Source organism: Rissa tridactyla, chromosome 2, assembly GCF_028500815.1.
Source record: "Rissa tridactyla isolate bRisTri1 chromosome 2, bRisTri1.patW.cur.20221130, whole genome shotgun sequence".
NCBI classification, from domain to species: Eukaryota; Metazoa; Chordata; class Aves; order Charadriiformes; family Laridae; genus Rissa; species Rissa tridactyla.
In genome coordinates this window covers 130,661,350-130,678,230 of record NC_071467.1, presented here as the reverse complement: position 1 = coordinate 130,678,230, position 16,881 = coordinate 130,661,350, and the positions used below count along the sequence as shown (strand labels likewise).

General features: G+C 35.6%; 1 protein-coding gene across 4 annotated transcripts in view; it reads left to right on the top strand.

Annotated features, from left to right (window-relative positions):
- TAX1BP1 (Tax1 binding protein 1) overlaps positions 1-16,881 on the top strand; it is a 67,386-nt gene that overhangs the window by 23,931 nt on the left and 26,574 nt on the right. For 3 of the 4 annotated variants that reach the window (XM_054193084.1, XM_054193082.1, XM_054193081.1), the window contains exons 4-8: positions 141-328; positions 1,918-2,076; positions 12,875-13,023; positions 13,155-13,245; positions 14,821-15,006. In XM_054193084.1, coding sequence (XP_054049059.1) covers positions 141-328; positions 1,918-2,076; positions 12,875-13,023; positions 13,155-13,245; positions 14,821-15,006 — 773 coding nt within the window. The remainder of the gene's footprint in view (positions 1-140; positions 329-1,917; positions 2,077-12,874; positions 13,024-13,154; positions 13,246-14,820; positions 15,007-16,881) is intronic. The other variant, XM_054193083.1, reaches the window with a different exon arrangement.

Sequence of the window (16,881 nt, the reverse complement as noted above, 5' to 3'; positions counted from 1 at the left end):
GCTGTTTTGATGATTTAACTGTGCCTTACTGAGGTAATGAGATTCATTCTCAAGTCAAACATGATCTGATAATCTATTTCCAGACAGAGGCTTTTATGTTTGTGTAGAATGTTTCTTCAAATATGAATTTATTTTTATAGGATATTACCTACCAAATGATGACGGAGAATTTTACCAGTTCTGTTATGTGACTCATAAAGGAGAAATCCGTGGAGCAAGCACACCTTTCCAGTTTCGTACTTCTTCCCCTGTTGAAGAATTGCTCACTATGGAAGATGAAGGAAACTCTGATATGTTAGTGGTGACTACCAAAGCTGGACTTCTTGAGGTTTGATTCAACAATTCTGAAAATTTTATCTTCATATTTTTTTTTTATATATACATACATTTACAGGTATTGAAGCACAAACCAGGAGGAAAAAACCTACACACGTATGTGTAATATATATATATTTCTGGCTTGTTCTGTAGTAAAGATTTTAAACGGTTTACAGGTGTGGTATAGCACTAAGCATAGACTGGGAAACCATAAGAGAGTAGATCGTTGCTCATCTCTCACATTAGTACTCGCCAACTAACTGGAGGCGGGGAAGATACCCTTTTTGTGAAATAGTGCTCGTTGTAAGGAAAAAATAATAAATTACAGAACCAGTATACTTTAACTTGTCCACAAGTGAAGAACCCTGGAAACTAAGCTGAATAATTACAGGTACTTAAGTATATCAGAATAGCTCATGTTTTATTTAAAGCAGTGTTCTGTGTGTCATATTCTTTGCCAGGCGGATGTGGTTAGACTTGTACGTTCACATCCAGAGTCAAGATGTTGCCATTTGCTTGTTGATAATTTCTAGGCTGAAAATGAGGTAAAAAAACCAACCCAAACAAACCCCAAACAAAACCCCAAAACCAACCAGAACCAAACCAGGTTGAGTGTAGGAGTTGCTTATTGGAAAATTGCTCAATACAGTTTCCTTACCTTGACATCAGATGTTTTATCCTTTTGTCAGTTGCGTCTAGGGACATACGTGTATGTATTCGATTTATAGTTTTCAGAATTTAGGGATAGGAAACCTAGTACAGAGATACATCCGGAATATTTTTGCTTTTCAGGTATATACACTCATGGTACTAAAATTAAAGAAAAAAGATTTTTTCAAACGTTTTTGGTTATCTTGGTTCATAGAATGGTTTGGAATGGAAGGGATCTTTTAAAGGTCAGATAGTCCGACCCCCTTGCAGTAATCAGAGAAATCTTCAACTACATCAGGTTGCTCAGCGCCCCGTCCAATCTGATTTTGAATGTTTCCAGGGATGGGGGGGGCACCTACCACCTCTCTGGGCAACTTGTTCCAGTGTTTCATCACCCTCATTGTAAAAAAATGTCTCCCTTATATCTAGTCTGAATCTACCCTCTTTTAGTTTAAAACCATTACCCCTTGTCCTGTTGCTACATGCCCTACTTAAATGTCTGTCCCCATCTTTCTTATAAGCCCCCTTCAGGTATCGAAAGGCCACAATTCCTGTGCCAGTGCTTATTTTTGGCTATGTGTGCATCCATTTTTTTGGGAGTGAAATTCCTCAAACATTGGTTTAGAGTGTGTGTGTCTACACTCAGCAGTAGCTCCTCCGTAGTTGCTGTCACTTGGGAACGTAAAGGCACTTCGCCTAAGGAGGGAAAACTTCAGTATAAATCAAGACACTGCAAAGCGTGCTGTCTAATGGTAACATTGTACTAGTCAGTTAAAGTAATGAAACTTCAGAAACTTGGGAATCGGGAGAAAACTGTACAATTACCTAGTCAGAGGACACGCATTTTTTTTGTTTCTGCTCAAACACTGGAGTAATTTGTTATCCACTTATTTGATAGGAATGACGGGGAGAAAAATTACCAAAAAGCAATCTTTTTTGTTTTTACAGTTTAAAATTGAAAAAATAATAAAAGAAAAAGAAGAGCTATTAAAAGTAACTTCTGTTCTGGAAAAGGAAACAGCACAACTCAGAGATCAAGTTGAAAGACTGGAAAAAGAACTTAACCATGAAAAGCAGAGATGTGACCAACTGCAAACAGAGCAAAAGGTTAGTTGTTTAACTGATTAAAGCTGACTCGTAATGTCTGTAATCCTGCTTTTTCAAGAACCAGTTAAACTGTGTTAAAATCAGCTATCAAAACCCCTCAGCAGTTAGATGGACATTTACACTAGAATAGGTCAGTTCCTATTAACCTCCTGCCACTATTCCTTTTATGTTGTAAAATGGTTAAAATATTTAAGGCTTTTGGTACCAGGCTTGGTAAGATAATCGATGACAACTGTTACCAGATGTTTGACATTTAACTGTGGAATTCATAGTGGAAAGTAGTTGACAGTTTAAAGTTTGCTTACATTAACTTAAAATGGAGGAAGGCTTTTCAAAAAACTCCCATTAAGGAATAGCTATATAGAACACAGGGTATTGAAAATGGTAGAAAAATTTGCTATTAAAAAAAAGATCAAAACTTAACAGAGAATGCTACTGCCAGGGCACACACAGAGTGAAAAGTAACTAGTCACTTCTCTAAAAGGCTTCTCAAATATCTGAAGATTTTCAAAGGGAAAAGAAGCACAAACCTAACAATTTACAGTGATAATTGATAGTGGAAATATAAAATTAGCCTAAAACAAAGTAAGCTTAATTTGGAATTCTACGTATGGTAAGGAGGAAATCTAATATTATAAAAAAAGCACAAAAAAGTTGGATTTAATATGTTTTTAAGCTGCTGCTTTTTAAAAAACAACTTTTAGGAGAAGATTAAAAACATGTGGGAGGGAGGTGGTGACATGGACAAATTTGAAGTAATGAAGCCTATATAATTTAGCTGTGGACAGCAGTTAATAGGCTATTTCTAAGTACTAGTATGTATATGTCAACAGTTCTGCATGATACACCTTTAATAGGAATTTGTTGAGGGAGTTTGAAACTGTTGAAACTTTGTAGTTTACTTTTGAATGATCATAGTGAAATAGAATGTTGGGTAAGTAAAAAAGAAAGGGTAAGAACTCATTTAGGAAAAAATTTTTTCTATAAAAGAATGATTTTAATTTCAAGTACACGGGAGAACTAGCTTAAATCAATGAGATGAGAATTATATACTTAAAAGTATGCATTTAACGGATTTGCAGAATCACAAGCTTGGTGGATAAATCTGAATGAGCTACATAGATACATTTCATTGTCACTTAAGGTTCTCATTTAAGGAAATATTTGAAAGTAAACTGTCAGTTTACCAACACATTAGTTCTACGGTGCGGTTTTGGAACAATTTGTCAAATGGGATTTTGATGGGTGTTCAGCAAGGGTACAGTTAGACTGTATAGGAAGAAAATGTCTTGATACTTTCTCACATTTTACTGTGAATTTCTATAATCAAAAATAGTTTTGCCTTTAGGATACCAGAACTTAGCAATTAGAACTTAACTTCAGGAATGTGTGTTGATTTTTTTTTTTTTTTTTTTTGTTTTGTTTTGGCCTTGTATTTTGTTGAAGTGATGATGCAGTGTGAAGAACTTCTCACTTGTATTTAGCTGAGCTATAAGTAGATGTCTAATCTGAGGCTGCTGCAGCTCTTCACCTGTCTAGAATACTATGGAAGTGTTCTAACTCATGCAGTTATTTTTTGTCTCCTAAGACTTTGACACAGTCTTACTTTACACCTTTTATGTTCCATTCTGTTTTTCACTTGTTTAAAAAAATAACAAGTTTGCTGAGTTGAAAAAATCTTTCATTTGTTCATATACATAAGTAGAATATAACTTGAGTGTTACTCTTAGTATATGCTTGTTTAATTTAAATCAGGTGCAATAAGTTGGTTTTTTCATCATCAGAAAGTTTAATAAACAATACTTTCTATGCAGCTTTCTCTCTAAACTTTCCAGTCTTAAAGAGGACTTCCCTTCTTGCTCTCCTTGTCTCCCTACCCCAATACATGAAATACAGCAGTGGGTCAAGGGATTATATGATTTATCTTTGCTGAGAACACATACAGTGTGTTAATAGATTGATTTAAAGATTCCTGAGGAGCAGTTATGCAGCACTCAGTTGGATTACAGTACCTAGGTTTTATTTTCATTGTGGTTTGTTTAAAAAAACAAAACCCCCAAAATACCCTACCCCAAATAAAACAACCCCACAAAACAAAACACACACCCCCCCAACAACCACTGAAACAAACCCTCCAAAACCACTCCCCCCAGCCTCCCCCCAGCTAATCTAGTCGGCTTCATGTGATGTGAGTAATTGTTATTGGCAATAAACTTAAACAATGCATGAACTTGGATGTTTCTTATATAAGACTACAAGGGATAACCTTGAAATGCTAGCAAATCAAAATGTATTTGTATTTCATATAACAGCAGAATCTTTACCTGTGCTTAGTATGAGCTAGGTTGTTTTATTTTGGCTTGTTGGGGTTTTTTTTGCCTTTTAAGTTACGGAATGGTTGTTTTAACTAAGTAATTCTGTGGGCTTTTTATTTTCTTCTTTTATTGCTAGTCACATACAGGTGGATTTTTAGTTACGCTCTGAACATTTGATACCTAAATAGATAAAAAGTGGAGTTGATGAATTTAAAATTTGTATTTTTTATAAATGTTTAACTTAACGTTTACCTATTTGGAGTTCTTTTAAAATTCTTTCAATATACAGTAGAGCATATTAGGCTAAAGAAAAACAATAAAACAAAATAGGTCATATTAGAAAATATAATTATTGTAGACACTGTATCATTTCCTTTGTAGTTTGAGGAAGCTATAAGTGTCTCTTAAAACCATATTAATTGTTTTTCCTTTTTGCAAGCACTTCCATCAAGAAGTGCACAGATAATATTTCTGCTTGTCCAAAGAGCCCTCTAAAAAAACCCCACAATAGTATCAAGTACTGTATTTAAAAAGCAGCAATCACACGAGCAAAGGAAGTGGATACGTCTGTACGTACACATGCAGTTTATTCTAACTGACTGCAGAGCACAGATCTCTTTATGCTGCTAACATATTGACAACTGCTATTTGTTTGTTACCATTTGTGTTGTGATAAGGAGGCCCAGGAGTTATGAACCCCTTCATACAAAATACTCGTCAGTCTGCCTCTTTTCTAAAAATCTTACTCGGTTCCTTTGGAGCAAATACTACGGGTATCTGAGCTCATGTCTTTGTCTTTTGATCAAATACCTTATTAGGCTACCTTATATTTTTATAATTAAAATTGAACAGAATGTGGATGTTGTGGTTAGGGGTCATAGCACATAAGTTATCTTACTGTGGTATAGCGTAAAAAATAGAAGGTAGATTAATGATGGAAAAGCTCTGTGTTGATAATATGAAAATGTTTTGTTCAAACACAGTTTTCTTAAAATCCCCTTTTTATTTGTGTGTATTCGTATGCCTTTAGACTACTTTCCTCTTTTTGGTATTGGTTTTTATCAGTCCTTTGGTTTCTCAAGTAGCTCAGGAGTAGTTTGGATCACTGAGAAATGTCTGTAGAAACATTGATTTCTTGATATAGACAGGTTAGTTGTTGACAGGCGATGTCACAGCTATATCCCAATTAGTGTTTCCTTCCCACTCTTGATTATTTGATCTTTCTTCCCTATGTTGTTACTCTCATAGAATTCTGGGCAGTCTTCTCTCTGCTTTTTCCCTAGTTGGGGTACTTTAAGTGACCCTTTAGAGGACATCTTTGGGGAAAACATTAGGAAGAAACAAGCTAAAAGTAGATCAATCTTTTAAGAACATAGCATACTAAACAATCTGTTCAGGTGTAATACAGTCAGTGTTCCATGAAGTTTGAATATTGGGCTCTATGCATGTTTTAAAATGGCTACTTAATGCAGTATGTAGTTGTTCCGACAAGATCAGTTTAGGGAGGGGATAAGTGAATCTTTCCTGTTCTCTCCTTTCTTCTCCTGCCCCCCAGTATGCACACCCTTTTAAAAAGGGCTGTATTTTCAGTTACAGGAAAACATAGTATTCCTCTGTAGGATTTTTTCATGCCTGTTAAACCATTCCTAGACTTTGTTTTTTTTTCCCTAGATTACATTAAATTATCTCTTACCAAGTGTGAAGGTTTAACTTAATCTGCTGCTACTCTGTGTGGGAATTCAGAGGAAATGCAAAAGGATTGTAAATGTTTCAGAAATGTCACATATTTTTCTTTCAGCCTTTTGTTAGTGTTTCAGAGTTAATTTCTACTTACTAGGATGATGTTCCCTGATAGCATACCTTTATTTAGAATCGTGCTGTATTTCCAGCTTGCAACTCTACTAATATAACACTGTTAAAACAATGATGTAATTATTATGATTATTTTACTTAAGAAGATGACACATGATACACGTTCACCAGAACTATTTCAGGTTGCTTTCAATATTTTGACTTTTCCTTAGTTTGCTACTAAGATAACTTGTTCACTCGTACTTGTGTATGTGGAGTCACATTAGTAAGCTGCTTTAACCTGAATGTATTTTACTTTTGGAAAAATTGCAGAACGTTGACTCAGAAATGGAGTATGTTTTTAATCTAGACAAATAAGAATACAAATATTAGTACTCTATATGTATTATTAATTTGAAAATACATACCTGTGTAAATAAAAAGAACCCATGCTTTTCGGTCTTTGTGCTCCCAGTTTCGTGTGTAAGCTCTCTGACAGCAGTGCTCTTGCCCACCGTTTTAAGATTTAATAATATTGTGCTGAACAAGAGAAACATGCAGTAGTTGTTTCAGTCTTTCATTGGTTGCTTTTCTGGCACTGCAATGTTGTGAACACAGGTTTTGTACTCTTCTATAGAAAGCAGAGCTTGCAACTGATGCTTTTGCAATCATTTGTCTCCCTCTAGTGGGAAGAGAGTACTTCAGAATTGATTTCTTTAATGTTACAGTGGTCACAAGTCTTAGTCCTGTGGCAGTAGTTTCCCTAAATGTTTAGCTTGAGTCAGAAGCAACAGATTTGCAGATTACCTGCTCATTCTTTGATGCTGTGAACATCTGAATAGTGTTTCTGTAATGACAGTCGCATAAATTGAGGCAGAAGTGAATTTACTGACTTGATAAACTTGTTATTTCATGCTTTTTGAAAGTTTAGTTCACCATTTAACTTTTCAAAAATGGGCTGATTCATCTATCTGATGGAGAGTTTTAATAGGACATCCATCTAAATTCACGTTTCTACTGACAGGTTCTACTTGCACAGTAGTTTTATTCACTGGAGAGTTTTATTCAAATACCAGGGAATCATATAAGTTGGCTTTTGATGCCATTTTAAGAGAGTTTCTCTGGTTAGATACAGACAAAATGCTGTTGTACTGCTGACATATCACACTGCCCAAGTGCCCAGTTCAGTTTGCATTCATAAAAGGAAGTGAATCAAGTGGGGTTTTTTTCAGTACCTCTTTAAATCAAGCTGTGTTTGTATTGTTTATGTATGCCCAATGTTTGAAAATCTGATGGCCAGGGAAATGCATTATTAAACAAACAAAAAACCACAAAAGAAACAAAACTAACCACCCAAAAAGTAAAAACCCAAACAACCAAAAAACCACCCCCCAACCCCAGAACAGAAACACAATAAACCACACAAAACCCCCCAATCTCCATGTAAATAAGCTTTTAAAGATACAACTTAAACACTTGGAATTGCTCAGGTTGGTACCAGCAGTTATAGCACCCAAGGGTGCTGTAAACATCCTGTGAAGAGAAAAATGCAGTTTTATTGTTTTCATGAGTGTTCTGTGTATGAATATTTCTTAAACTGATTTCACTGGATGATCAAACAGATTAATCTGAGAGTTTCTTAAATGTTTTAGATAGGTATCCTGCCTGCGCTCCAGTTCAAATTACGTGTTCATGAGAATGACTCTTTGCAAAAGTTACAGCTTATAGTGAAATTATAAGATGTTTTAAGAAATTAACATTCTGGAATGTAAATGCATGCTGCAAAATCACAGTGTGTCTAAATACTTCAGCCGCCTCCTGCAGAAACTTGCACATCTGTAGTCTTCATGACAGTAATTGGGGGACTGATGTTACTTAGATAAACTTTTATAGAGTTAGGCCTTAGTTTTGTAGAGTTTTGATCTGTTTAACAGTGTTAGTTGAAGAGACTAACGCAACTAAATTACTACTACTGTGGCGTTTTAGGTTTTTGGAATAGAGGGGCTTCAGTGTTTTTAGAGCAGTATTTCTATTGCCAATCATAGTCACAAAGATAAAAGCTTAATATTGAGTTTATTTGGAATCGGTTTACTGTTTTACTTTGCTGAATGCTTAAATTTTGTTCTAGAAAGAAAAATTACAACTCCAGGTTTCCTTTCAGAACATCTAGGCCCTGTGTGACAGGGCACTGAGCACACTCAGATTTTGCAATGGCTCCAATGGCACTATGTTGTGGTCATCATTTGTCCTCAGGGGTCCTTTAAACACAGAGTATGATGTCAGCCAAGTGTTTTACACAATTCGGTTGGAGTTGCTATGATGTCAGTGGGATAAACAAAAGGTTCATCTAGACCCTCTAAATTCTCTACGGGGCGTGAGATATAATGGTTCCCCTGTCATTACATTACATCCAGATAAATCAATCCACCTAAAACTGGAAAGGTGCTGCTGTTTTTTTGGTGTGGTTTGTGTGGGGGATATTTTTTTTTTAAATAAAGTGCCTTGTGTTTGGTGAATTGACCTCTTTGGTTTTAGAGTTGAATAGCCCATTTTAACCTTTCATTCTTCCTCGTTACAATGCATGCATTCTGTAAAAAGTAAAATAAAGATTGCAGATCACAGAATCATAGAATGGTTAGAGATGGAAGGGTAGGAGTAGGAATTAGGAGCATATATTAGCTGTTAATTGAAGGTGAATGTTTCAGATGTGGAACGGCTTTTGAAAAGTGGATAGGGAGTTTTACATGTTACGAAGATAAATAACCGTGCTGCCCATTGCCATGCTGCAAGATGTCACAGCTGGAAATAGTCTTATGTTGTATTTTTCAAGTATTTTACTCTGTCTGTTGGATCTTTCTCTGCCTTAAGTATGTTGGAAAAATGCAGTGTGTATGGTCACAGGAAAGGGTGTCTGTACTGCTTTGCATCCATTGACTGGATCGTACTCTGAAGTGTTTTACCGGTGTTGCAAAAATCCATTAGAAGTAAGAAATAAGTAGGGAAAACATGTTGTTCTTGGTTGTTAAACGTACAAATTTTTGCCATAGTCTTCTGTTATGAAAATGAGAATCTAGAAACTTTGCGTCTATTCTCAAATAAAAGGTTATTAGTCCTTCTGTAATAAAAGTTTAATAAATAGTTTTTAAACATGTTTCAGGGAAGATCACAGGCATGATCTTTGCATATCCTTTAGACAGAGCTTATAATAGCTTTATGAGGTTTCCATCAGTGTATTTACGATTAGGTTACACAAACATAAAGCAACTGATGTATAATCTACAACTTTGTGATATAAAGCTCCTGTTCTTTCAGTAGCTGGCTGCAAATGCACTGCAAGCAAATCACGTTCTGTGTTTGCCAGGGGGAGGACAGTGTTTCATGTGATCACAATAAAACTGTTTTTAATCTGTCTGAAATCTTTTGCCATTTTAGAATAGCAATAAAGATTTTGCTGCCCCCGTCTTTCTTCTCATTCCCTATCTGAAGGTACATCAAAATTTTTAATGTGGAATTTTGATTCTGGGGAAAATAAATTCACTTGATGACTATGTTAATTTTTTTTTGTTTTCATTTGACTAGTGAGGCTCCTAGCAGTTGTAAGAATTTTTGTTTTGGTAGCTTTTTGTTTTGCAGCAGTGAAGCGGACTTGAGTAATTTCTGGCTGCTTGTTCTGACTGTTGTGATGCAGTTTGCTTCCCCCCTTCCACCCATAAGGCTGTTGCAACGCTAGGGAGGGAGGGGACAGGGGAAGTTGCATTTGTAACTGAATTAAAAATACAATCCAGAGTTAAAATAACCTTAAAATTATTGGGTGTTTTAAAAACCATTTCATTAAAATGATTCATGCTGTTGCTGTGCTTCTCTTTCTGTTAAGAAAGTGGAAGAAAAGGTATAATATTTGTAAATGTACCAGATAAATTAAGAGAAATTTAGTGAACAAGAATTACAGAAAGTAGTTATCTCTTCTGTAATAGAGGTTGTAGATGTAGTTGATGTTTTTATTATATTCTTCCCCTTTAGACTCTTCCTAAAACACAGTCGACTTTTACCTGTAAAATAGTCTAAGAGTACTCATTTTAAATTTTACAGGCTCTGAAACTGCTGTAACCAGAGCATACGGGACTAGGATTGCAGCATCTAAATTGAATTGCTAAGAATTCTGTAAAATAACAAGTTGTCTCTAAAAATTAATCCTTTTTCTTTCAAAACTGTAGGCTTTAGTTGTATCTAAACAAGTTTATTAGGTGAGAATCTGTTAAGTATGGAACTTTTACATTTTAATACCATGTCCCTATAGAATAACTACCAAAGCAGCATCAATTGTAATGCTGTTTGTGGAGTGAATTTTTTTCAGGCTATTAATTCCTTTTAATATATGTTACCTTTGGCAGCCTGTTTGAACTGTTTGTACAGTTTGTATATATAATGTATCAGATTAAATTCTTTTGAAGGCACTTGGGTTACAACAGTTACAGTTATACCAAAGTGGTGCTTAGAGAAAACACAGATATGCATTGAAATAGACTTTTTACTGTACTAGACTTTCAAAACAGGGGCAAGTAATTAGTCTCCACTGCACTAGGGAAGGACAGGCAGTTATAATGTGTGGTGTTGCTGCTGGTTATATAGCAAGTTTTACTTGGAATACTGACTTTAATTAAAATATCCTGCCTTCATTACACCAGGTACATATATTTTTTGGTTGCAGGAAACTGATAGCTCTTCAAAAATAAAGACATTATGAAAATTGTGGTCATCTCCCATGCTGTTTTCAAAAAAGATGGTACATTCACGATCCCTTGAAATTCTTTATGATATTAAGGCATATACTAAAGCCATTTAGAGTTTCAACAGTTGTATTAGGCCTCTTCATTTTTTTTTTTTTATAGCATATGTAACAAAAATTAAAATTGCTTTATGTGCTGGTGTAGTGTTTAGGAAGTGATTGAGTCATCATCAGTTACATTTGCCACCCCCTCAGAGTTAACACCCCTTATCCCCCCAAAAAAATCATAATGCCAAAACTTCTGTTTAGTTGCTTGTAAAAACAGGGCTTAATTACGCTTGCAAACAGTGTATTTTGACAATTAATGAGTAAAACCAGTCCTCATTATATTTTATTGTACTTAAAACATTGTTAGTTAGGTTGGAATCTAGCCAGTAGGGGTTCTCTGTAAACTCTGGCTGATGTGTTTCTCTTGATGTAACAGTACAGTTTTGTTGTTTCAGGGCATTAAGCTTTGTTTAGAAATTAATAGATGAACTAGTGTTTTAATCCTCCAAATGTATAGCAGAAAGACAACTTGTACCTTAGTATCTGCACAAACACTAAGTCATGCCATAGGCAGGCAGGTCAGTCTGTCTTGACCTTGTTTACACTTTGATTCATACCACTGTCATGGTTGATACTAAGATGAGCTTTATTGATTTTTGATATCAGAAATAGTAGCATGGTATCTCGGTATGTGTGTTCTACTTTTGTGTTACTAATTTATTTTCTGAAGAAAATAGTATTATATTGAAAATAATGTTTCTCTGGGTTATTTAATGATCTGACTTTAAATGGCCATTTTGCTGTGGTGGAGATGACATTTAGCTGTCCACTGCCTTAGAATGGTATGGACGTCATTATAATTACATAATGAATGTAGTACTTAACAGTGGCTTCCCATCTTGCATCTGTCAATTTTCCCACCCACACCCAAAGGAATCTGCTTTGGGTGTTGCCATCATCCTCTGTTTTGGGTTCCGATCTCCAGACGTGAATCCTGCAATTGTTGCATGAGCTTCATTGAGCTTTGGGAGACCCTCTGCCTGTTCTAGCTAGGAGAATGTAGTGTAGTATTTTTTTTTTTTTTCCTCCTCTTGCCTGCAGTTGGCTTTACCATGGCTTACTTGAGTGATGCAGCTATCTGCTCAAACGCAGGCTTTCCTTCTTTTCAAGTAAAAGAAAGTACAAACAAAAATGGAAGTTTTTTATGTGTTCTAAGCTAGGCAGTCGGTCGTTAGTTTGCAGGAAGGAGAATGTCAAAATATTTGAAATATGGTTTTATTTGCTTATACTCTGAAGTCTTTGGTAGTCTCTGTGCAACTGAATGCTTGCACCAAAACAAGCTCCTTATTAATGTATTAACTGTGCATAGCAAGTTTAATGTATTTGTATATATTGAATATATATATTCAATACATATCTATATTTGAAATGAGATTGTCATGCATTTTGAGGAAGAGATCTAACGACCATCTGCCTTATGTTGTAGCTTTATGTGTGCTCTAAAAGCACTGAGCAATTTCAGACATTTTACTTTCACAGTTTTCTAAATAGGCTTCAAATATTTTAATTGTATAAATGTGATACTGTTTAAACAGAATGCTCATTCATGTATGAATGCGGTTCTGCTTATTGCATTAATAGATGGATGGTTTAGAATGGTAAGCATGATTTGGAATGTATGTATTTTGATTTTTTTTTTTTCTCATAATAAATTAATGTTACTGAATACAGAAATGGTAACCAGTGATATGTCTGTGAAATACTGTATTAGAAATAAAATCTACAGTAGGCCTCTGGTTTTTTTCATATAGCTTAGTAATAGACAATACTTTTATACCTTAGCATTAGTTAAAACAGCATGTTGTTGTTCTGAAGATATGCTTTCTTAAATAACATCTATTTGCAATCTTTTTTAAAGAATGGTGTTCAAGCATCAGAAGCTCTTAAAACTGAAGTTGATGATTTGAAGAAGAAGCATGATGAGGCTGCTTCAAAAGTTCTGCAGCTTGAAGAAGATATCATGACTGTTACTCAAAAAGCCATTGCAAAAGAAACTGAGTTAGACAGGTATTTTGTCCTTACCTTCCTTATTTTACTGTTTCTTTCCACGGGTGTTTTTTTTTAAGCTAACAGTTTTTAATCTATACATCGATTTACTGTATTAATAGTTCTGTACTATTAATTTGTCAATGCCTTAGCCTGAAGGACAAACTGAAGAAAGTGACGCTTGAGAAGGAGCAACTTGAATGTGTGTTGAAGACAGAAAAGGATGAAAAAGAACTTTATAAGGTAACTTTATTCCTTGTATCTGTATACACTGAAATGAAGTAGTTTGAAATAAAGGTAATAATGTTTTATGGAGAAGCCTAATAAATCGAATTTGTGGAGGAAAAAAGGAAATTGGTAACTTCTGTGAACAGATTTGGTTTTTAAGACAGTTATAGAGGTTCTCATTTAAGAATGAATGAGGAAAATAGCATCTGAATTCATCCTGTGATATAAAAAGGTGTCTAAGAAGGAGAATGGATCACCAGTTTGTTAAAATACAGGCATAGTAACCAAAAATAACAGCTGCTAGTGAGATGGTTCTTTAGTTACACAGTGCATCGCCCAGTAACTGGTTTTCTTAACACAGTTAGGAATAAGTTACCTTTTACTCTTCTGAGTTCTCCCTACAGACTGTGTTTTCTAGATCCCTATTCTTGAGTCTTGTACATATCGTTGAGAAACTTTAGTAGGATCTATATTGCATTGATTTTTACTAGCTTAAATGTTTTATTTTGCTGGTATTGAGAGACACGCATATTTAAGATAAAAAAAGGTGCACTCTCCTCCCCTCCCTGCCCCCCCCCCCCCCCCCCCCCAAAAAAAAGCCAAACAAAACCCTAAACCTGTAAGTCTTGCCAGTAGTCTTAAACTTAATCCAGAGTGTCTAGCTAGTTGAGGGCTAGCTAGTTGCTGCTGGAACCATCCTTGCAGCAAACACGTATATTTAATATCAGCTACCAGTACTAGCCTGCCTAATTTGATGTGATCATTTGCTTAGAAAAGTAGATACAGAAATGGATCAGGCTTTAGGGATGTCAGCCCTTATCTGACTTGAGTTGATGGCTATTAGTTTTCATACTCTTGAAAGAAAAATGTTTCTGTCTTACATGCTAAAATAATGAAATCCTTAATTTGTATGAAACAAATCAGGTTTATTTAAAAGATTACTTAAGTTCATAGCGAAATGTCATTACATGGCAGACTATGTTAGATATACACCAGAAGTCAAAAAATCTCAAAACATCTTTCACAAGCATGGAATCCCTTTGTAAATAAGGAACACAAACCTTCTAGTCTTTGAGTGGATAACACTTTAAAGTTATCCTTTATTAGATATGATATGGTAGACTCAGTGACATCTTAAAAACAGCTCTAGAGTTGTTAAAGTAGCTGGCTGTCTTTGGAACTGGATATTGCTATTGTAGTCCTGTCTGCTTAGATGATTGCAAGTAGATACTACTGGAAGTTTAGTTTCTCTTTAGTTTTCTTCAAGTCATTTCTTTTTTCACTGTTCTTAGTTGTCCAGTGTTTGTGAAGAGAGGAGTTAATTCTGAAGAGCTTAATTTGATGTGGACAGATAGCAACCTCTAGCTGTAAAGTGGAGCTGTTGTTAGATGATCAAGCTGAAAGAATGCCAGCCCAGCCAGAAAATCTGTGCTGGAGGGCAGTGATATTATCAAATGTTTAATTTTTCTCTTTACCTGTTCTGATCTGTCTCAGAGATGAGTTAGAACTTAGTGAACACTTAAATGGACAGGTGAATAGTAGTTTTCATAACGTGGAAGAAGAGTTTGACATTTTTTAGCGTCATTACAGATACACTTGAAGAACACAGAAATAGAAAACACCAAACTAGTAAAAGAAATCCAGACGTTTAAGAATTTGGATGCAAACAAAGAAAACATGATATCATATTATAAAGAGGAGGTTGGCAGATTACAGCTATTTATAGCTGAAAAAGAAAATATGAAGAAAGCTTTTTTGCTGTCCTCGTCAAACAAGGTAAGCATTATTAATATAATTGGCCTGATTTAAAATAAACATATTTAAGGTTGTATGTGTTTGACAAGAGAAAGGAAGAAGTTGAAAATATCACCAGGGTGCAAGAGGATTATGGTGTTCTCGGTAGATGCAGAAAATGAGCAAAAGAGTGAATTCTATTCTAGTTTTGCAGATTCTGAGCTTGTTGATGTATCTCACATGAAGTGTGAGATGAACTGTATGTGAAAAGTAATTTGTGAGTTCAGTAAAAATGCATCAGTAAAAGCGGTGCACTTTGAGTTTCTTTTAACTTCATGAAAAAGGAAGGAGATTGAGGAAAAGGGAAAACTTAAGAGTGTATGTACGTTGTGACTGCAGAGGATGATGGAGCAGAAAAGAGAAGACATCGAAAGATATGCTGAAGGAATTATTAGGTGAATGTACCGTCAAGATACGATGATGTAAAACCTGAAAAAGGATAAGATACCATGTAAACAGACTAAGTTGACTGAGAACTCGGCAATAAGTGCCAGTGGGACTTATAAGGAAGAGGCCACTTTTGCTATGCAGTGTGGTGGCAGTGTGGTGTAGTAGGAGTGTGAAGTTGCTGAAGAACTGGTATCTGTGCTGCCGTGATCCAGGTGCGGTTACTTCAGACTAGTTTTAGTGTGGTGCTACGTATAGAATACCCATTAGGTGTTTGTTCCTGAGGTGCATCTTCCTGTTTCATTTCATCCAAAAGGAATGTAGTTTCTATGCCCTGAGACTGTTCTGTCCCGTGATCTAAACTGTGATAGGTAATAGTGGAATTGACTGGGAGTTTTGCTTTGCAGATGTGCTCTTGATCCAAACTAAAGAGTTAATTTAGACACAGCCTTTGAGGCCAGCATGGAAAAGTCAGTTTATGCAAGTGACTTTATCGTGTGTATCTTGTCAGTCTTCCTACAGAAAAGGCAGTCTGGATCTCAACAGAATAGGAATTGTGTTAAAGTAATGTGAGTTACGAATATAAGATTTAAGTATGAGATGTTTTAGTCTTTGACTGCTGTGCAGTTTTGCTTCTGAATGTGTTAAACTACTACTGAAGGAAGAACATGTAGGGAGTGTGTGTTCTGGTATGGAAGCAACCAAATGTTTGTCATTTACTCATCTTGAAGTGCTTGTGATGTTTCATCTTACACTGTGTGAAACTGCGGATATTTACTGAAATATGTAACTGATGCATCACGTGCTGTAAAAATAGCAAAGGGACAGGACTAGGGCATTTCCTAGTCCATCCATCTTCATAAATGTTTACAAAATATACTAGTTTTCCTCTGGACTTAATAACATAAGTGATTATTCAAAAATTAACAAATAATGGACTAGAGATACCTGAATTTATGTCTAGACTCAAGAATATGAGATGATTATGCCTTCAGGAAGCCCAGAGGCTGCAAGTAGCTTTGAAATTTTTTTTTTTTTTTGGTGATCCTGGGCTTCTCTGAGGAATGAGAAGCCAGTAGTGCAGCTTGGTCAGTTGGCCCTTGGGCTGCCCTGTGGAGCTGCAGCAGTGCTGAGAGTCTTAGTGCTGCATGCTGCAGCTTGCTCTTCATTACTTTTTGTTGTTATTTCCTTCTGAGTAGCCTGTTTCTTGGGAAATGCAGCTGTGAGGAAAAACATCCCAAAGCTGCTTTATAGTGTCTTACATCAGCTGGTTGTAGGCATTGTAAGACTTCTTGCTCTGTTGTTACCTGCAGTGTTTTACTGTGGGATAAACTTTGGGTTTGAAGCTGGATGGCCATTTGTGCACGTTAAAAGTTCTACGATCACAAGAACAAAAATGTTTTGGAAAACAGAAAGACTATTTTTTGGCATATGTTTAAAACTAAAGCTGAAAATACAACAAAAATCCGG